Raw genomic sequence first — 20146 nt, forward strand, 5'->3', positions numbered from 1 at the left:
CTTTGGATATCCAGGGCTATCTGAAAGAGGAGGCTCAGTTTGCATCCTAATTTGAAATCTTACTAATTCACTGGCGTAAGGAAAGACAAACAGATGAGTGACACAGAATGGTGATCTCAGAAATAGCTTGTTTCTCTAGTCACGTGATCTTCAACAAGCCTATCAAAATCATTGACAGAGGAAGAAGGATCCTTTTACACAGCACCATACCCAAACATTAACTCAGAAATGCAAGACTAAATCCAAACCGCTTAGAAAAGAAAGACAGCAAAAGCAAGGGATGTCCCCACAGCATGGGACAGCCACAGGGTTACAAGCACAAAAGAAACACAAATGGGGGGGGGTCATGGATTCCTTTTAAAATTTGTATAGTTACAGCTAATCCAATCCCTAAAATAGCAAAAATGAAAGTTATTTTGTGATCAAACAATGATTTCCAGAATATACAGAAAACTCTCAGAAGTCAACAATAAAGAAAAGCATTTTAAAGCAAAGGACCTCATAGATACTTCCTCAGAGACAACCGAAGTGGACCAAGGGGGTCACCAGGTGAGGACGCTCACGAGCCTCATCTCCCGAGTCTAACCCACAACTCATAAGAAGCCAGAAGCAGCTGCATCCATTTTTCATCTCAGTTTCCAGATCAGCAGGCCTGGAGTGCACGATGCAGCCAAAACAAAAGAAACAGCCTCAGCAAGGTAGCAAGACTGAACCGACTTACACAAAGTCCTCTGAACTCCAGGCACCAAAGCAGGCAGAATCCCATGAGGGTGCATGACATGTACATAAAATAATAAAATAAATATTTTAAAGGATATAAAAATGGCGAATAATCACAGGGAAAGATCCTCAATACACTAATAATCGAAATTAAAGTAATAACTGAAAACCACAATGAGATGCCAATTCATCTTTCAGGGTTAGTGTTATTATCCAAGCAAAATAAAAACTGTTAAAAATCTGAAGAAATTTAAACTTCTGAGCTATTAGAAGGATGTAGAATAGTATCATTATTTTGAAAAACCACATAGAAATTCCTTAAAAGTTAAACAGAGTTACCTTTTTAATCTAGGGATTCCACTTTTCAGAAAGTATAAAAAGAACTGAAAACAAAAATCTCAAAGAGGGATCTGCACCAATAGTCACAACGTTATTCATATAACTAAAAGGAGAAGCAAGCTTCCATGTCCAGTGGTGGGTGTGAGTATGTGCGTGAGTTTCCCGTCCCTGTAACAAGTGGCTGAGGACACTAACATGAGAGCTCAGTATGGAAAGCAGGCCAAGGCTAAGCAACAAGCAAAGAGGCTGGCCCGGGACAAAATGATTACACCACAAACCAGGTGTAAAAGAAGAGTGAGGCCCACTGAGGGGACACCCTGACAGCCTGAGGACCCCACCTCTAACGGTCTCTCCACCTCCCAACATCATCACCCTGAGGCCCAAGTCTTGAACTCACGGCCTTGAGAAGGATGTTCATTCAAACCGAGGCAACATACAATTGCTTGCAATGTGACCACCAGTCTAAGCCCATGGCTCTTCCCCTTTCTAAGTCAACAGTTTTCAGTCACACTCAGAAAGCAGGAGATCAGAGTGCTGCTTATGTCCCAGCTCTTTATAAACCCTAGGGCGTGACCCCAGATGGAGTAGCATAACTCAGTGTGGGATGTGTGGAACAAAAGACAATGTTTCTGGTCAGCCCGTCTCCATTCCTTCCCGTCTGGCCACCAACCCCAGCCCTGCCTTCTACCAGGGACCCCACAGCCTCCACACATGGCACAGACCCAGACAAGGAAGCTTCCTTTTTGAGGCAGCAAGAGATCATCACAGAAAACCACAACTAATCAAAATGCAGATACCAACTACCATGGGACCCCACAGCCAAAACTGACACAGCTACAACACAGCCCCTGTGCCCAGGACTCAAGCGGCGTTGTGGAAGACAGCGAAGAGCAGACAGAAACTGTCCATTCTTAGTGGTGGACACTAACCACATAGTAGGCCAACGCAGGCGCCCATCTATCATGCTTACCTGGTGTCTTTTAGATGCACCCTCATCATCTGTTATCAAAACAAAAAGCAGACCTTCACCTTCCTAAGACATGGACTTCCATTTTGAAATAAACGGTTTTTAATTGTTTATTTATATATAAATTATAGCTTTAGCCGAAGTGGGGAAATTTCATGTGGAATTTAATCCCATCACTTAATAAAACTTAAGGTATCACAGTGTTTCACTTCTATAAAAAGCCTTATCAGTACAAACAGACAGACCATCTCAAATGGTCAGTGTGCTAGGGTCAGTCCTGCGTCAGTGTGACGTCAGCTACCGTCATCTGGAAAGAAGGAACCTCAGCTGAGAAAGGACTCCTACCAGACAGGCCTGTGGGAGAGCCTGCTGCACACTGTCTTGACTGATGAATGATGAGGGAGGGCCCATCCACTGTGGGTGGTACCACCCTTGGGTTTGTGGTCCTGGGTGCTAGAAAAAAACGGGCTGAGCAAGCCATTAGGAGGAGGCCAGTAGTGCTCCTGTCTGCCCCTGCCTCCTGGTCACTACCCTGGCTTCCCTCGGGAGTGGACTTACAAGCCCTTTCCCTCTCCATGTTGATGTGGGGAATGATATTTTATCACAACAGAGAGCCTAACTAAGACAATCAGGATGTGCTGAAAACCCCTTGGAGATAAAAAAAAAAAAATGCAGCAAAGGCAATCTACTACCTTCCAACAGAATGGAATGGTGAAGATTTCAGCTCTAGGATGGAAAAGATCCATGTCCACCCAGGCCTCTGCTAAGAAACTCTGCAAGAGGAAATCATCAGAAGGGAGAGTGCGTGGACGGGTTAGTTGGGTGACCCTCAACACACTGAGATTCAATTCCATTGTCCCTACACGGATGGGCACTGTCAAGTTTGAATCATTTCAGTGGCATTTTACAGTCTGTTCTGAGAGAGAGAGAGAGAGAGAGAGAGAGAGAGAGAGAGAGAGAGAGAGAGAGAGAGAGAGAGAGACAGAGACAGAGACAGAGACAGAGACAGAGAGAGACAGAGAGAGACAGAGAGAGACAGAGAGAGACAGAGAGAAAGACAGAGACAGAGAGACAGACAGAGAGACAGAGACAGACAGAGAGACAGAGAGAGACAGACAGAGAGACAGAGAGACAGAGAGACAGAGAGAGAGAGAGAGAGAGACAGAGAGAGAGAGATTATAAGCCACAAACGAAGCACTCAGCAATCAGGGATGGAAATGAGACTTCTGTAGCTGAGCTAAGACATTACAAGACGGAAGTCTACATCTGGTTTCAATATTACTATGAATTCCCTGGCAAATTTAAAAAGAATTTCATTGTACAAAAACAAAAAGATGGTTTTGATAGGCTTTAGTCCTCTGGTTACTTTTGTTTCTAGAGTCATATGATTAGTATAATAATATGATACATTTAATATGTCACCGTGTATATGGTTTTGATAAAAAATGCACCCACCAACTTGTCTCAAGGGCAAACGCATAAATGATTTTAAAATAAATAGAAATAATGTTTTTAGTCAGTAAAAGCCAATGCAAGTCAAGTTTTTTAAATTTATACAAAATTAGGAATTTACATTTCTAAAAATGAGTCAAACTTACCTCATCTTTTTCATTTAATCATCCATACACATGAAACAATATATCCATTCTATGTTTAAACTGTTAGCTCACAGGGATACTAAAAAAATCATTGTGAAAGTAAAACTTAAAATTTTATACTAAACTATCCTACTATTTTAAGTTTCAATTACACAATGATTTTGCAGAGAATCTTATTTAAAAACGTTTATTTGTGTCTATCTCCGTGTCTCTGTGTGTGTGTGTGTGTGTGTGTGTGTGTGTGTACACGCACGCACACAGGTACACATATGTGTTACACATGTGAATAGGAGTTTACAGAGGTCAGGGCATCAGACTCCCTGGAACTGAAATGGCAGGCATTTATGAACATCCATGTGTGTGTTGATGAACTCAGGCCCTCTGAAAGAGCAAGTGCTCTTATATGCTTTAGCTAACTTTCTTGTCCACTTGCATAAGATCTTAAAAACTGACCAAAGGCTAGCAAGGTGACTCAATATTAAAAATCCTTGCCACACAAGCCAGATGGCCTGAGTTTGGTGCCCAGAGCCCATGGCTGCACCGAGAGCTGTGTGGCAGTTATTTGAGCTCCACACACTCACTGTTGCCCATGAGCACCTCGACTCACAGGCACATCACACACTTACACGCGTGACAAACAAACAAACAAACTGACCAGAACTCAATAATGCAAGCCTTACAGTCTTTAAGCATGTATCAAATCTCATCTCTTTCAAAACATAACCTTACATTAATTAGTCAAGTCAAATTTATCTATCCACTGATAATAACTTATTTTGAGTTCTTACCATCTATTGCTCTACAGCTACTGTTTTACTTAATACCCAAATAAGCACAAGCATAGAAGGGAGGTGCAGCATGGATTAAACCCTGCTCCGCTGTGCCCGTCTTCGTAACATCGAGGAGTTAGTGAACAAACAGCTACAGTACTATGAGATGGTATGGAAACACGCCACAACAACCATTCTTAAAACTAACTGCAGCAAAACCCGCACTCTGAAAACCCAAGCCACTTAATAATCCCCTAAAGCCTTGAATGCCACACAGTCCCTGCCAACCTCAGCCATTTCCCTCCACCATCTCCCCATTGAGGGAGGGAGCGTCACAGCTGAGACAATGTACCTGATCATGAGAGCAGTGACCAAGGAGAGAACAAAATACCGTTGAATACAAATCTAATGCGAGATGACTACAATTTCAACATATATAAAATTCTTAACTCGTTATTAATTTTAAAAAGAAAATGTAAATACCACCTTTAAAGGTTTTTCCTTAACAGTAACAAAGTTACTTTCCTGTGGAGCTTCGTGGATACGGGAGGCTGGTGTCACCATCTTTGTTGTCCCTCATTGAGAAGCACTGATACAGGTAAGGGAAGTAATATGACGCTACACCCATTTTAGGGATAGGAGGCTGGAGCTGAGTGAGGTTACACAATACACCCAGGTACACAACATCCCAGGCACTGAAGTTTGGTCTTTAGGCTCCACATCCAGACCTCTCACGGAAGAACATCATGGCCGGATGCCATGAGTTAGGGTTACCACAGGCAGAGAGCTCCCTGAACATCTGGCTTCACACATCACCTGCCTACAGAGGAATGCACGGTAAGAAAACAGTGCATGAAGGTAGGCCTGACGCACAAAAGGGAAATATAACTGAAGAACGCCAAGAAGAACAGCAACAAAGGAGGACAACCGGGCAAGTTACCAGGAGACAGGAGCAAACCACTGTGGACCTGACGTGCTTAGTCACGGCAGAAGGATCGTCCGTTGGGGACCGTGCTATAACGAGGGGCGATCATAAAGAGAAGTGCTGGTAATCCCATCACACACTGAGAAAAGACTAATGAAGCGTCAAGTGCACGCTGTACTGGGCTGCAGATTAAGACATGGCGGCACGGTGTACTGGGCTGGAGATTAAGACATGGCGGCACGGTGTACTGGGCTGGAGATTAAGACATGGCGGCACGGTGTACTGGGCTGGGGATTAAGACATGGCGGCACGGTGTACTGGGCTGCAGATTAAGACATGGCGGCATGGTGTACTGGGCTGGAGATTAAGACATGGCGGCACGGTGTACTGGGCTGGGGATTAAGACATGGCGGCACGGTGTACTGGGCTGCAGATTAAGAAAGACATGGCGGCACGGTGTACTGGGCTGGGGATTAAGACATGGCGGCACATGGCGGCCATGAGAAACCCTGAAACTAACCACGCAGTGCACACTGCCATGTTCTCCACTCGCCTCAAAGCTGTGACTTCACCCAAAACTCAGTCCTGACTCCAGCAGAGGCACCGGATAAGAAGCAGAAGAGTCGCCTTCCACGCTAAGCACTCACTCTGTTACGTTCTGAAGACAACACGAAAAGAAAGACTCCTGAACTAAAGGGCAGCGAACAGTTGCTGGTACCATAGAGAGGAACAGGCTGAGAGCTCAACGCCAGGAGGAGGGAACTTATGGGAAAAAGCAGATGACACTGAGGGCCAGCTCTTGCCCTACCCCCTGCTCCCTCCCTGACTCCAGCTCTGAGGTGAGCAGGTTACTCCTTCAGCTTCCAAGCCTGACGCTTCTGCCTAGGAGCAGAGGAGTCAGGTGACTCTGAGTCACGAGGCAACACTCATCTTCCTGCTTTGTTGACTCTCTGGCACTTTATAACCAGTACAGAAATGAACACACGGCAGAGCCTAAGACTAAGGGCTGGAGACCCCAGATATAATGCTGAAGAATTCATCACTCACCGGCACATCGACCTCCCCCCCACCCCCACCCCCGTCTCTACTGTAAGGGAGGAAGTTAGAGGACCAACAGCTTGACATTCAGTGTCACTAGACACTGCTACCAAAATTTAGCTTTCATTATTGAAGATATTTTTGAGGGGCTTTTTATTATTTTTTTTAATTCTTGGTATATTTTAGGGGGCTTTTTGTTTAACAAATACACAAAAAAATGTGGGGGGTTTTGGCCAGTCTAGCACTCGATCATCTTGTTCCTACTAATGTACTCTATATTCTGATCATGTCTTACTCAACCTCATTATGGCCACAAGCAGAAACCATAAAACAGTCCAAATGCTCGCAGCGATCTGCTCAGACAAAGGCACAGCCCGCTCTGAAGCACTGAGGCCCAGGCCATCGCTCTTTACTCCTGGGTCTCTAACCGAAATAAGAATCCAGGACACTGTTGGCAGCCACCTGTAGCTATGACAACAAACCGGTGTTAATATGGTGGTACCACAACAAACTCTACTCATTACTTTGACCCTGAATCAAAGCACGTGCAGCACTAAATTTACAAAGAATTTTCCTTATATTAACAGATTCCCTTTATAGTTTAAAAAAGAACGTGTAAGGCTGGGCGTGGCAGGAAACACCAGCACCAGAGGCAGGCAGATCTCTGTAAACTCAAGGCCAGTCTAGTTAAGATGGCAAGGTCTAAGCCAGTCAAGTCTCTGTAATGAGACCCTGCCTATAAATAGATAAATAAATAAACTAATTAATTAGTTTTATGTGCTTTTCTATAACTTGTAACCAACAGTTGAAAATGATACCTATAGTGACTAAAAGTTAACATGAAATCGGGCAGTGGTGGTGCACACCTTTGGTCCCAGCACTTGGGAGGCAGAGGCAGGCGGATCTCTGTGAGTTCGAGGCCAGCCTGGTCTACAAAGAGAGTTCCAGGACAGCAAGGGACACACAGCGTAAACAAACAAACACACACAGGTTACCATGAAAGTGGGGAAATCCCTAGGACAGAGACAGAGACTCCAGAAATGCTAACCATTATTCTGAATGCACAGACATGTAAGAGCTCTGCACTGACTCCTATTTCCTGTCCCTAGACAAAAAGAACGCAGTATCTGAGGCCAGTGAAAGTATACCAAAATCGTCTTTATAAGAGACATGGAGACTTTTTAAAGTATACCAAAATCGTCTTTATAAGAGACATGGAGACTTTTTAAAGTATACCAGAATCGTCTTTATAAGAGACACGGAGACTTTTTAAAGTATACCAGAGTCGTCTTTATAAGAGACACGGAGACTTTTTAAAGGCCTCCATTTTGCCTCTTGGCCTACTCTGGCCAAAATACATGTTTACTTCAAACTGAACTGATACTGTGTTCATATTTCATTTCGGGAATCCCAGTGCTTCAAATTCCATTAGTTTTCATGATACATAATACAGTCAAACACAACAGTGACTGCGACCCTTCAAAAGCAATAAGAAAGCTCATATGTGATACTTTATCTGAGTACCAGTCAAGCTCCATATTCCAGCTTCTTCATGATCCCAATCTCACTCCCTCTCCCTCCGTTAGAATACACGTATATGTATGTATGTATATGTGTGTCTATATATACATATGCATACATGCATATACACTCTCAGGATGAAGAAAAGACTGGAAAACTGCAGAACAGGTCATCATTCCATGTTGTCATTCCACCCAGGGAGGAGACCCGAGAGTACAGATATCCAGAGTTTCAAGCAATAAAAAAGTTATGGGGCCCGTCTAGAAAAGCACAAGCCTTCCTCTCAGCACAGAGTACACACATTAGGACACATAACTAGAATATTTTAACTATTATTACATAGGAGAGGGCAGAAAGAGTTTGTCTTTCATGAAATCTGGGCTACACATGTCTGGCAAAGAAAAAAAGAGATTAATAATCTACCGCAAAGCCCCACAAATAGTGATCTAAAAATGAAAGCTCTCACTACTTACACCACATGTAAAAACATGTATACATGTTGCTTATAATCCCTTGATCTGCAGAGAAAGAGAAGTGATAGTATACTGTGAAAATGGTCACTGGGCAGACATTTAAAATCCTTTCCCACATGAAAAGATTGCTGAAAAAAGGATCACAAAACAACAAGAAAAGCACTCAAGACATAAGAAGTGAATCCAGCATGAACTGTATCTATTACACAGAGAAAAACCTGCAACAAGGTGACAGGGAAAGACAAACATGAATTAGACCACTAACACACAGGCAGATAGAAACCCCTAGAAAAGCACGTTATGGAATGCATGCCCAAGTATATCAAAAGACATCTATTATCAGCAATAATACAACAGCGAGGCAAATTAAATCATGGTAAGAATCTGGCATGTTTAAAAAAAAATGTTTGACGAAGCCCGTAATTACTATCAGTATGGTAAATAGATTTTAAAGATTTTAAATACTGTAAATCAAGTGCCCAACCAAAGCTGGTAGGAACAAGGCACAGGTCTAAGGCCAGTGCGAACCATTTGAGCAGCCAGCGCCTGACTTTATTGAAGACACTCTCATGTACCTACAAATGTAACTTCTTCTTACTCAAAGAGCTAATGGTGCGTGCTACAAGTCTGTCCTTGGGCCCGTGGCCCTCTGCACGTCTCTACTGAAACCCATCTGACCCGGAAGACATGATGGGACGCACACAAGAAGGCTGCGTGTGCCAGGTGCTGCCCTGACCAGCCACTCGGGGGTAGTCTCAAGTCATTCAGTGCCGATGAAGGAAGGAAGCCATAAAGACGTGGAAACGCTTCCCCGTATTCACGGTAAGTACCTAGGAATTCTGGTCAAGATTCCATGGTTTTAACAACTACAAATCCGACCTACAAGCTTGATACTTTCTGTCCCCAAAATCTACTTTTACTTCTTTTTTGACTCCACTTCCCTATTGGAAAAAGGATTAACAACAGTTCTTCTAGTTGTTCAGTCTTCTTATGACAATTAAATCCTGTAACAAAATGTGAAATATTCAGAAGACTGCCTGGCACATTACAAATACTATGTAAGCTGTTTTCACAGTATCTCCCAAAAGTCTGACAGTGAGCTTCCAACAGACAAGTATTGACATTTTAACCCAACAGGATTTACCATGCAGGATGGCCTTGATGTATCCTTCGTAATTCTAAAGATATGGTGATCAAAGAAACTTGGACTTTCTAACTATTCCCTTTATAAAACAACAAATGTACCACAAGCCTCCAGGGAGAAACATACAAATCACTTTAAATTCCAGACTCTTCAGTCTAGGATTTCCTTTCCACTAGCCCTATTCCCCTAAACCAGACTAGTATCATAGAAACACTTCATCCTGGTAAAGGATTCTAAAATGTTCTTTAATAGAACAAACTAAATGTTACCTGTGTTTTAAGACATAATATTTACCTGGCAATTACCATCTGTACAGTTGGGTCCTAGCCACTTTCACACATTTCTTTTTGTTGTTGTTTGTTTGTTAGGTTTGGTTTGGTTTTTAGACTGGGTTTCTCTATGTAGTCCTGGCTGTCCTGGAACTTGCTCTGTAGACCAGGCTGGTCTTGAATTCACAGAGATCCACCTGCCTCTGCCTCCGAGTGCTAGGATTAAAGGCATGTGCCACCATCCACCGCCCAGTGACAAATTTCAACTAGAGGACAACTAAGTTATAGAGATTGAAAACCCCAGAGGGGTCACTGACCCAAGACCTAGTAATCTTCACCATGTAACTCTGATTCTCATTTTCTGCCTCGACAACTTTCGTGCGGACCCAACGGTGTACTTCTAATGAGATTTCTCAAAGGTTGAGAAGACTGTTAGAAGGATCTAGAATGCAAACATGCTCAACTGTAATAGATTAACAACTTATTCTGCAAAATACTTCTATTTGGTCTGGAGTCTCAGTGGTTAACAGTAATTGCTGCTCTTCCAGAGAACCTGGGTTTGGTTCCTGACACCCACTTAGTAGCTAACAACTATTTGTAACTCCAGTTCCAAGAAAACCAACTTCCTCTTCTGGCCTGCACAGGTACTCACATGGTATACCGAGTACATACATGTAGGCAAAACACTCATATACATAAAACAATATATATAAATGATGTTCATTTAATGTCTCCTGAGTTTAAAAGTATTAAAATAGATAGAATATGCATATAGCAACTGAGGTGGGATAGACTAACCCTGACTCTAACACAAAAACAAATCTGAATTTGTTTATTTAGCTGCTGTCTCCCCTCTGAGACTCCCTAAGTTGAGAATGGGAGAAATAAAGAACCAAGGGGAGGGGAGGGGAGGAGACGGGAACAAGGAAGGAGAGGGGAGGGCAATGGAGGGGAAGAGAAGGAAAGTGAGAAGAAAGGAGGGACAGGAAGTGGGGGACAGAGCAATGAATGAAGGGAGGAAACTAGATGATAAAATAACTTGAAAAAAGAAAATGATTCTTGCAGCAACTTGAAAACCATTTGCATGCATGTAACAGCATCACTGTGTTATGGGAAAGGAGTAATAAAAATAAATCCTTGCAAACTACAATCTAAGTGCTGAATACACAAGTCTCAGAAAATACAGTAAATAAACCACCACTCTCACGTCCTTGTAACACAGGCAAGTGATAGAGAGCAGTATCTATTCTATGTGTGTGTGTGCATGAATGTGTGTGTGCGTGCACGTGTGTTTGTGTGTGTATGCATGTGTGTGTATGCATGTGTGTGTGTGTGAAGATACATATTTATTCTATACATGTATCAACTGGATGAAACACACATCATCATCTAATGAAAAAAACAGGAAAAATTACCAAGGATACTTTTCCAAAGATGAAGAAACACAGTGATCATGCTGAAAGAATTTACTGTACCTTGAGCATAACTAATAAAAAGGATTTAAGCTAAGCCCAGCCTTCTACTCTTATCATATACTTTGTTCCTTGTGAAATATCAGAAACATAAGGATAAAAAGAAAAAAAAGCCCCAAAATTCCCAGGTGCAGTGAGACCCACAGTAAGTGAGATACTGATAGGCACTATATCATACTAGTAATGCCAGACGCTAGAAAATAATGAGCAAAGTCACAATTTAGGAAAAAAGTACCTTTTATTTAAAACCTTACATAGGCTAACAACTAAGCAAACTAAAGATAGTTTCAGATATGCAAGAACTCAAATAATGAACCTCTCATCTCACAGAGAAGACACTTTGGTTAGAATAAAAAGCCAGGGGAGACAGGAAATATGTAAGAAAATGGTGGCACTGACCCAGGGATCCAGTGGAAAGAGAGCCCAAGGTTGCAGCTGTACATCAGACCTAAAAGGCAACGAGTCTACATTAGAACAGGAAATTGAGAGGCTCCTCAGGGAAGTACCCACACATTTGAGAAACAGATACAGTGAGGAGCAAACGGAAGACGTTAGAAAACCACAAAGATGGCACGCGCTGCTCTGGTCACCATGGGAGGACAAGCAGGAAAATCTCCAGCGAAAACAAACGTGACAATAACACCGGCCCATCAAATATGGCAATCATCAAAGGGACTGATTAAGAGACGGAAAATCCATCTAAACCAGATGCCGAGACCATTCTCCTTTGGTGAGCGAGGGGTTACACTGGCCTTCAGAGTCAGGAAGGGAATTTTAATACCCTCACTTCCTCTCCTAAGCTACTTCCACCCCTCTTTATACGGACTGAGCATTCTACTCTCTAGGCATGTTGAGAAGCTAGAGATAACACAATGAACAAAATAAGTCACAATCGGCTAAGCAACTACTCTTCACTGAACTGTATCAGGCTAAACATTCCTCCTGCTCTTTAAGAACACTTAACTCTTTACAGAACTGCTTTTATTGCTGTACATTACCACCTAAGATGTAAAGAACATAAAAACGGTAGTCAGTATCATTTACACCTACAGTGAGGTGTACTAGGCCTCTACCAATAAATGTGTTCCAAATCATTCCACTCAACTGACATATAAAGTTGTTAAACTTGCAAGGTACTATAATATGTTATTAGTAACTTAACAGACGAGAAAGCTGAAGTTTTTCAGTTATCTTCCCCAGATCATCATCACTCTAGTTCACAGAAAAATTTAAATTTAAATTCATCATGTGGAAGGTCAGGGTTCATCATGTATATATACGTATGTGTATGCATATGCATATGTGTATGTATATATGTATGCATATGCAGATGTGTATACATGTATGTATATAAACATATGTATATGTGTGTATATGTGTATGTATACGTATGTGTATATGTATGTATATATGTATGCATATGTATGTGTATGTATATGTGTATACATATGTGAATGATTATGTGTACGTATGTGTATGTGTATATGTATGTATATATGTATGCATATGTGTGTATGTATATATGTATATGTGTGTATACATACATGTAAGTATGCATATGTATGTGTATGTATATGTGTATACATATGTGAATGATTATGTGTACGTATGTGTATGTGTATATGTATGTATATATGTATGCATATGTGTGTATGTATATATGTATATGTGTGTACACATACATGTAAGTATGTATATGTATGCATATGTATGTGTATGTATATATGTATACATATGTGAATGATTATGTGTACGCATGCGTATGTGTATATGTATGTACATATGTATGCATATGTGTATATGTATATATGTATATGTGTGTATACATACATGTAAGTATGCATATGTATGTGTATGTATATGTGTATACATATGTGAATGATTATGTGTACGTATGCGTATGTGTATATGTATGTATATATGTATGCATATGTGTGTATGTATATATGTATATGTGTGTATACATACATGTAAGTATGTATATGTATGCATATGTATGTGTATGTATATATGTATACATATGTGAATGATTATGTGTACGCATGCGTATGTGTATATGTATGTATATATGTATGCATATGTGTGTATGTATATATGTATATGTGTGTATACATACATGTAAGTATGTATATGTATGCATATGTATGTGTATGTATATATGTATACATATGTGAATGATTATGTGTACGCATGCGTATGTGTATATGTATGTATATATGTATGCATATGTGTATATGTATATATGTATGTGTGTATATGTGTATATGTATGTGTATGTATATATATATGTATGTGTATGTATAAGTATGTGTATGCATGTCTGTCTATATGTGTATATGTATGTATATATGTATGCATATGTGTGTATGTATATATGTATGTGTGTATATGTGTATATGTATGTGTCTGTATATGTGTATACATATGTGAATGATTATGTGTACGCATGCGTATGTGTATATGTATGTACATATGTATGCATATGTGTGTATGTATATATGTATGTGTGTGTATATGTGTATATGTATGTGTATGTATATATATATGTATGTGTATGTATAAGTATGTGTATGCATGTCTGTCTATATGTGTATATGTATGTATATATGTATGCATATGTGTGTATGTATATATGTATGTGTGTGTATATGTGTATATGTATGTGTCTGTATATATACGTATGTGTATGTATAAGTATGTGTATGCATGTCTGTCTATATGTGTATATGTATGTATATATGTATGTCTATCATGGGTTGAATGAAAACAAGTATCTACAACAAAGCTGAGCCTAGAGCTGAGAGGATGACCCTGGGAACGTCTTAGAATGCTTCCAAGTTCAGGGCAGCCTCTGAGATACAGCCCTTCCTCCACATATCATGACACAGCCCTCTGAGGTACAGACCTTCCTCCATGTGTCAAGACACAGGCACCTTCACTGCCATCTGACGAAATGGTCTGCATTTGTCGGGATCAACACTGAAACTGACGGTTCCCCCCTGTACAACTCACCCCCAGCTGTAGTCACAGGGCACACCTAATTAACAGCAAGCCTCATCCTATGCTTTCATCTTCTCTGGATGTTGACCAAAGAAAGGGTGCAACAAGGTTTTGAAGACTCTTGTAGTATCTATGCTCACATGAGGTAACTTGTAACTTTTTTAAAGGTTTTGACACAAACTGTCAGACAGGCCATGTAAAGAGATCAAAAGGCCAAGAAGAACAGCAAAGGCAAAGGACGGCACAAAAGCATCTAAATGAGACGCGGCTGGTCTGTTAACCAAAGCAGACCAGATAGCGGTGAAAACGTGGGGCTGGAGCCATGGCTCCGAGGCAAGAGCACTGGCTGCTCTTCCAGAGGTCCTGAGTTCAATTCCCAGCACCCACACGGTGGCTCACGACATCTGTAATGAGATCTGGTGCCCTCTTCTAGTATGCAGTACAGGCAGACATGCAGGGAGAACACTATACAACGAATAAATAAATAAATAAATTTCAAAACAAAAAGTAAAACTGTAATAGCAGTTGTCATTCACTGTGCTCCTTCCAGAGCAACTATGCTAACACAGCAGTTCTCAACCTGTGGGGTGCAACTCCTTTAGGGGTCACATATCAGATATCCAGCATATCACATATTTACAATTCAGAACAGCAGCAAAACTACAGTTATGTAGCACTAATGAAAACCATTTTATGGTTGGGTCACCACATCATAAGGAACTGTATTAAAGGGTCACAGCATTAGGAAGGTTGAGAATCGCTGTGCTACAAGATTTAATACAATTAATCAATGGATTGCTATACAGACACAAATTGCTTAGGGAATAAAGATTAATTTCAAATAAGACATAATGTTTTGTGGTTGTTTGGTTGATTGGCTTTTGATGGCCCTGATATGTATCTCAGCCTGACCTTAAATTCAGAATTCTCCTGCCTCAGCTTCCTACACATGGTAGAACTATAAGAACAGGAAAAGAGAAATATTCACCAAGTCAGGAAACTGAGACTCCAAGGAGCTAAAGGTGAGTTTGTTCTCCGTCCTGCCAACCTGTTCTTACTTGCACAGTAGTAGACTAGAGTCTATGGCAGAGCAGACGCAAGCTGTAAGGCAGGAGGGGTCTAGCCTGTGCCACCTACAGGCCAGAGGAACATGAACTCAAACGTTTCTCAGAAGGCATGTAACTTAAGTCAGGTTGCTTTTTCTTATGCTTTATTTTTAAATTTTCAAAGAAATACTTGATCAAAACTTTAAAACAATAATTTCAATTCCAAAAACAAGCACAATGCCAGGAAACACATTAGACCTCAAAAGTCACTGGTGTGCAGATAAGCAACAACAAAACCACAAGCTCTATTGCCAACTTGCTGAACGACCACTTAGTTCTATTTTCTTCTGTTTAAAGCAAAATGTATTGTTTTGAGAACCTCATAGATGAAAGCTGTATTTACATCATCCACCCAGCCCACTCCCCGCTCCAGCTCCTCTTATGTCTCTCCCCAGCTCCCTCTCAAATTCTCAAACTCATGACCTCTTCTTCTACTAGTTATTACTGTTCCATACTTATATGTTTCTTCTTTATAGCAGACTTGACATACATGACGTCAGTCAAGGTGAAGAAACATGTAACAGAGGAGCTAACCTACCTACTCCTCTGAGGAAGATTACTACTGAAATGGCTGCAATCTACAGCACATAAACAGCCGCGTGAACGTCAGCTTAAATCAGAACACACCAAAGCTGAGCACCAGAGCTCACTCATCTGTGACTCGTGTGAACACCACCACGACGGCTTCTCCACACACATTTCACTGTTTTTATTCACATTCTAGATAACCACAGGAGTAGGGAATTCCGCTTTCAGATTAGTCTCCAGCTTCCTAAAGATTAAAGCTGTAACGAAGTTTTAGTATCCACGTGCATACATGAATTCATTTTCATGAGTATAAACATAGGAAAAGCCATTTCAAGGGCATCACAGACAAACGTGTGTGACATGGTCAACTGAATAAACCAGTATATATGAAATCTACACTAACATCAGACCCAAAATACAAGGTATGAACTTTTTGTGTCAAGATTATAACTTCTAAAATTAGCCATGTGTTCGTTGGTGGTGCACACCTTTAACCCCAGCATTCAGGAGGCAGAGACAGGCAGATTTCTGTGAGTACAAGGCCAGCCTGGTCTACAGAGTGAGTTCCAGGACAGCCTCCAAAACAATACAGAGAAACCCTGAATCGAATAACAAAAAAAAAAAAAGAACTGCACTTTCACAGTTCATAATTATTGGTACAAGAAAGAAACTTCCTGAATCAACTGCCTACTCTGTACTCAAAATAGTAACATTAATATTTTAAAACCATGAAAATAGACATTTAAAATCTTGTCACGTTTCTACTCCAAGTCTTATTTGATCATTATAAGTACTACACGGAGTGAGGCTAGCCCTGGAATGACTTTATGACACTCCTGGAGTGAGGCTAGCCCTGGAATGATTTTTATGAAACCCCTGTAACTTGGGTGTGATTATTTTCAATTGTCCTTCCTTTCAAGAATCATCTGATTTACATAAACGCTAGTTAGGAACAATAGAAACTCGAAGATACGTAATTAAAATGTCACAGATGATTTAATCTTCTGTCAAAACAGGGATTATTTAAACTTCCATTCCATTTCCTTTTAAAGAAATCTTATTTTTTTTATTTTCTCCACAGGAAAAAAAATGACAATAAATGTCTAAGCATTTCACCAATCAAAACTTTAAAATGACTCTGGTTAACCACAAATTGATTCAAATAGTTATGCACTTTTTCTGAATTTATTTTACCAAGACATGTTTGACAGCATATAGTAACGTCACATAGAGGCTGAATTACTGTTCTACAGAATTACAAATCATTTCACTGATAATTCTTCTTCACCACTCACATTAAAAAGTCACTGAGCCTTCAATGTTAGGTCACAACATAGCCATAAAAGCTTTATTAAGTAGTACACTTCACTAAACTCACTTCACGTGTCTGTGTGTCTTTGTGTGTGTGTGTCTGTGTGTGTGTGTCTGTGTGTGTGTGTCTGTGTGTGTGTGTGTCTGTGTCTGTGTGTGTGTGTCTATGTGTGTGTGTGTGTCTGTGTGTGTATGTAATCTAACACTTTCATTTTCATATCTAGTGGACATTCGAGAAACAAAAAAAATTCAATTATTGTCAAAAATTCAGAAAATGTAACTTCAACTATTTACCAGTTATAAATGGTAATACAGAAAAATTAAGAGGAGGAAATGTGATGAACGTCATGAAATTTAAATAGAATTCCAGCCATCATGTACTGAATTTAGGTCACTAAGTGTATACAGACTCTCAGAGGACGGTTCCCTAGCACCTGAGAAGCCATCTGGTGACTCAAGCTGCCTTAGAAAGATGAAAGGCTATTGTACCCTCCGTTTTCACACGCACGGTTTCTGTGTAACAAAATGCTCGTCAGATTCTGCAGTGGGACTTTAAAATGTGATCAAGGAGTCAGTTCTGAATACTTACCGTCTTGTTTCGTAACCTGATGATGTCTGACACGGAGCCAGCGCCACAGTACTCCATGACGATCCAGAGGTCTGTGTTCTTGAAGTAGCTGCCATAGTACTTCACCACATAGGGGCTGAAGAAAGACACACTCACGCTCAGTCCATTTGCAAAGAAAATTTTCCTTAACCTAATGTAACGGATTCCCAACATGTCATGTTTCAACAAATGAGTTTAATGAGGTAACTTCTATTTACACTGAATCGTCTGCAGCTATAGCTCGGCAACTGTGTATAATTAGGTTCACTTCATGGATGAGAATTTAACAGGGTTACAAGCCAGAGGAGGCCCAAGTGTTTTGAGTGATTCCCAACAAAAACAATGCCTCATGTTGGCAAGACATTTACTATTTAATATTAGAAACAAATGGAGGTATTTTCCTTTAACAAAAACCTTTTAAATGTAACTGTTCTAAATGATTTTTCATTAAGTATTAATGCTCAACTTCAAAATGATGCACATTTCAATGAAGCCAGGTAGGATATTTTTCTTTCATGCTGTTCTTCATACTGTTCTTGAGGAAAAAAATTATTTACACAAACAGCATATATTCAATCGATATCATTAACAATTCACAGTATTTCTGAACTGACCGTTCAAATCTTCCACAGATCAATAAGTAGTGTTTATACCCGTTGTTTACACAAAACTTAGAATCAAACAATATTACAATTGTTGGTTATTTAAGTTACACTACATACACTGTATATAAAATATCTTATCTGAGGTGCATTCCTTCACACTGTATATGTTGCTGTGATTGGCTAAATACAGAAGCTGACTGGCCAATAGCTGGGCAGAATGAGGTTAGGGAGAGAGCCAAACAGAATGCTAATATTCTCATTCATAATTTAGAATACTGTTAGCTACAGGATACCCAAGAGCATCTTCACTAGCCAGGAGTGGCAGTGCGTGCCCTTCATCCCTGCATTGGGAAGTTAGGGTAGGTGGCGTGGGACTTCCAGATCAGTCTGGCTTCCACGGTGAGTTTGAGGTCACTCACAATACTGAGACAAAAGGTGGTGTCTGCTGTAAAGCACACGCACACTGTGTGGCATTATCTTGTCACACACAGTACACAGACAGTGGCGCCAAGGGTAGGGCTGACATCTCTTATGACAATTAGACAGCCTAAGGCAGCCACCTGAAAAGCAGGCAATCCATTCCCCAGGCCTCTCATGAGAGTGAGTCAAAAGAACACGTTGGGGATAAAACTGTTTTCAAAATAGTAACTCGTGGCCCACACTAATACAAAATCAGATAAATCAGGTTTCAACAACTGTGTATCATAAAACACACTCAAGAAAATTAATCTAGGAAAGTGTCTACACAACCACAACAAGTCACATCAAAGACACACACTCAAGTGGGATATTGTTAAATGAACTGATTACTGCCGGGCGGTGGTGGCGCAAGCCTTTAATCCCAGCACTCGGGAGGCAGAGGCAGGCGGAGCTCTGTGAGTTCCAGGCCAGGCTGGACCGACAGCCTCCAAAACAATACAGAGAAACTCTGTCTCGTAAAAACCAAAAAAAAAAAAAAAAAGAACTGATTATTATTTTATATTTACCATTTCCTCAAATAAAATTGTTCCTAGCTCAACCCCTACCCCATGCTCACACAACAATTCTAATTAAACTTAGTGGATCATATAAAAAGGTACTAAAGTAGGAAAGGGGCGTGGCTTGTTGGGGAGAGGTGGGATGAAGATGTCCAAAAGTCATTAAAATGTATTTACATGAAAAAACGGTTTCTATGAAAGAACAAAATAAATTCAAATTCCAAGGTAGCCCCTAAGTACAGAAGCTCTAAAGTATTTGTGGGGGGAGAACCTGGGGGCCGAGGGCCTGAGCCTTAGGAACCACTTGCACAGAGGAACATGTCATTCCGGACAACCTAAATGGGGGTTCCTAGGCCACAGTAACTCAAAATAAACTCTCTTCCTCCCTGTGGCCCACCCAAAACTGAGCTGATGCAAACTGCAAACATCCATCACTAACCCTTTCGATAGTATGTTCACTGTTTATCCCACCCTGCCTCAGAAACACTCGGCACAGGCCGGCTGAAAATGACCTCTTTGCACACCTCTCCTTTGTCATCAAACCTAAGCCACCCTTCAGCATGCTGTGACCTCCCCGGGGAAGCTCTTCGTAGGCTCCTTTATTGACCACACTGCAGCTCCTAGCAGACTATACTGAAACAGCCCGGCTGTCCATTTCCCTCTTCTGTCTGACCGAAAGTCCCTCTAAATCCCTGGGGTCGTCATCAGATCGCTTGTGAACAGCACCTGAGAGGCATAGTTAGGAACAGGCACTAACAATACATTAGGTACATGGC

At 40.9% G+C, this 20146-nt stretch overlaps 1 protein-coding gene across 2 annotated transcripts in view; it reads right to left on the bottom strand.

Annotated features, from left to right (window-relative positions):
- The window catches only part of Stk3 (serine/threonine kinase 3), a 178417-nt gene that overhangs the window by 132246 nt on the left and 26025 nt on the right, over nt 1–20146 (bottom strand). For both annotated transcript variants that reach the window (XM_040730373.1, XM_040730374.1), the window contains exon 4: nt 17771–17885. In XM_040730373.1, coding sequence (XP_040586307.1) covers nt 17771–17885 — 115 coding nt within the window. The remainder of the gene's footprint in view (nt 1–17770; nt 17886–20146) is intronic.

Source organism: Mesocricetus auratus, unplaced genomic scaffold (genome assembly GCF_017639785.1).
Source record: "Mesocricetus auratus isolate SY011 unplaced genomic scaffold, BCM_Maur_2.0 Super-Scaffold_100023, whole genome shotgun sequence".
NCBI lineage: Eukaryota > Metazoa > Chordata > Mammalia > Rodentia > Cricetidae > Mesocricetus > Mesocricetus auratus.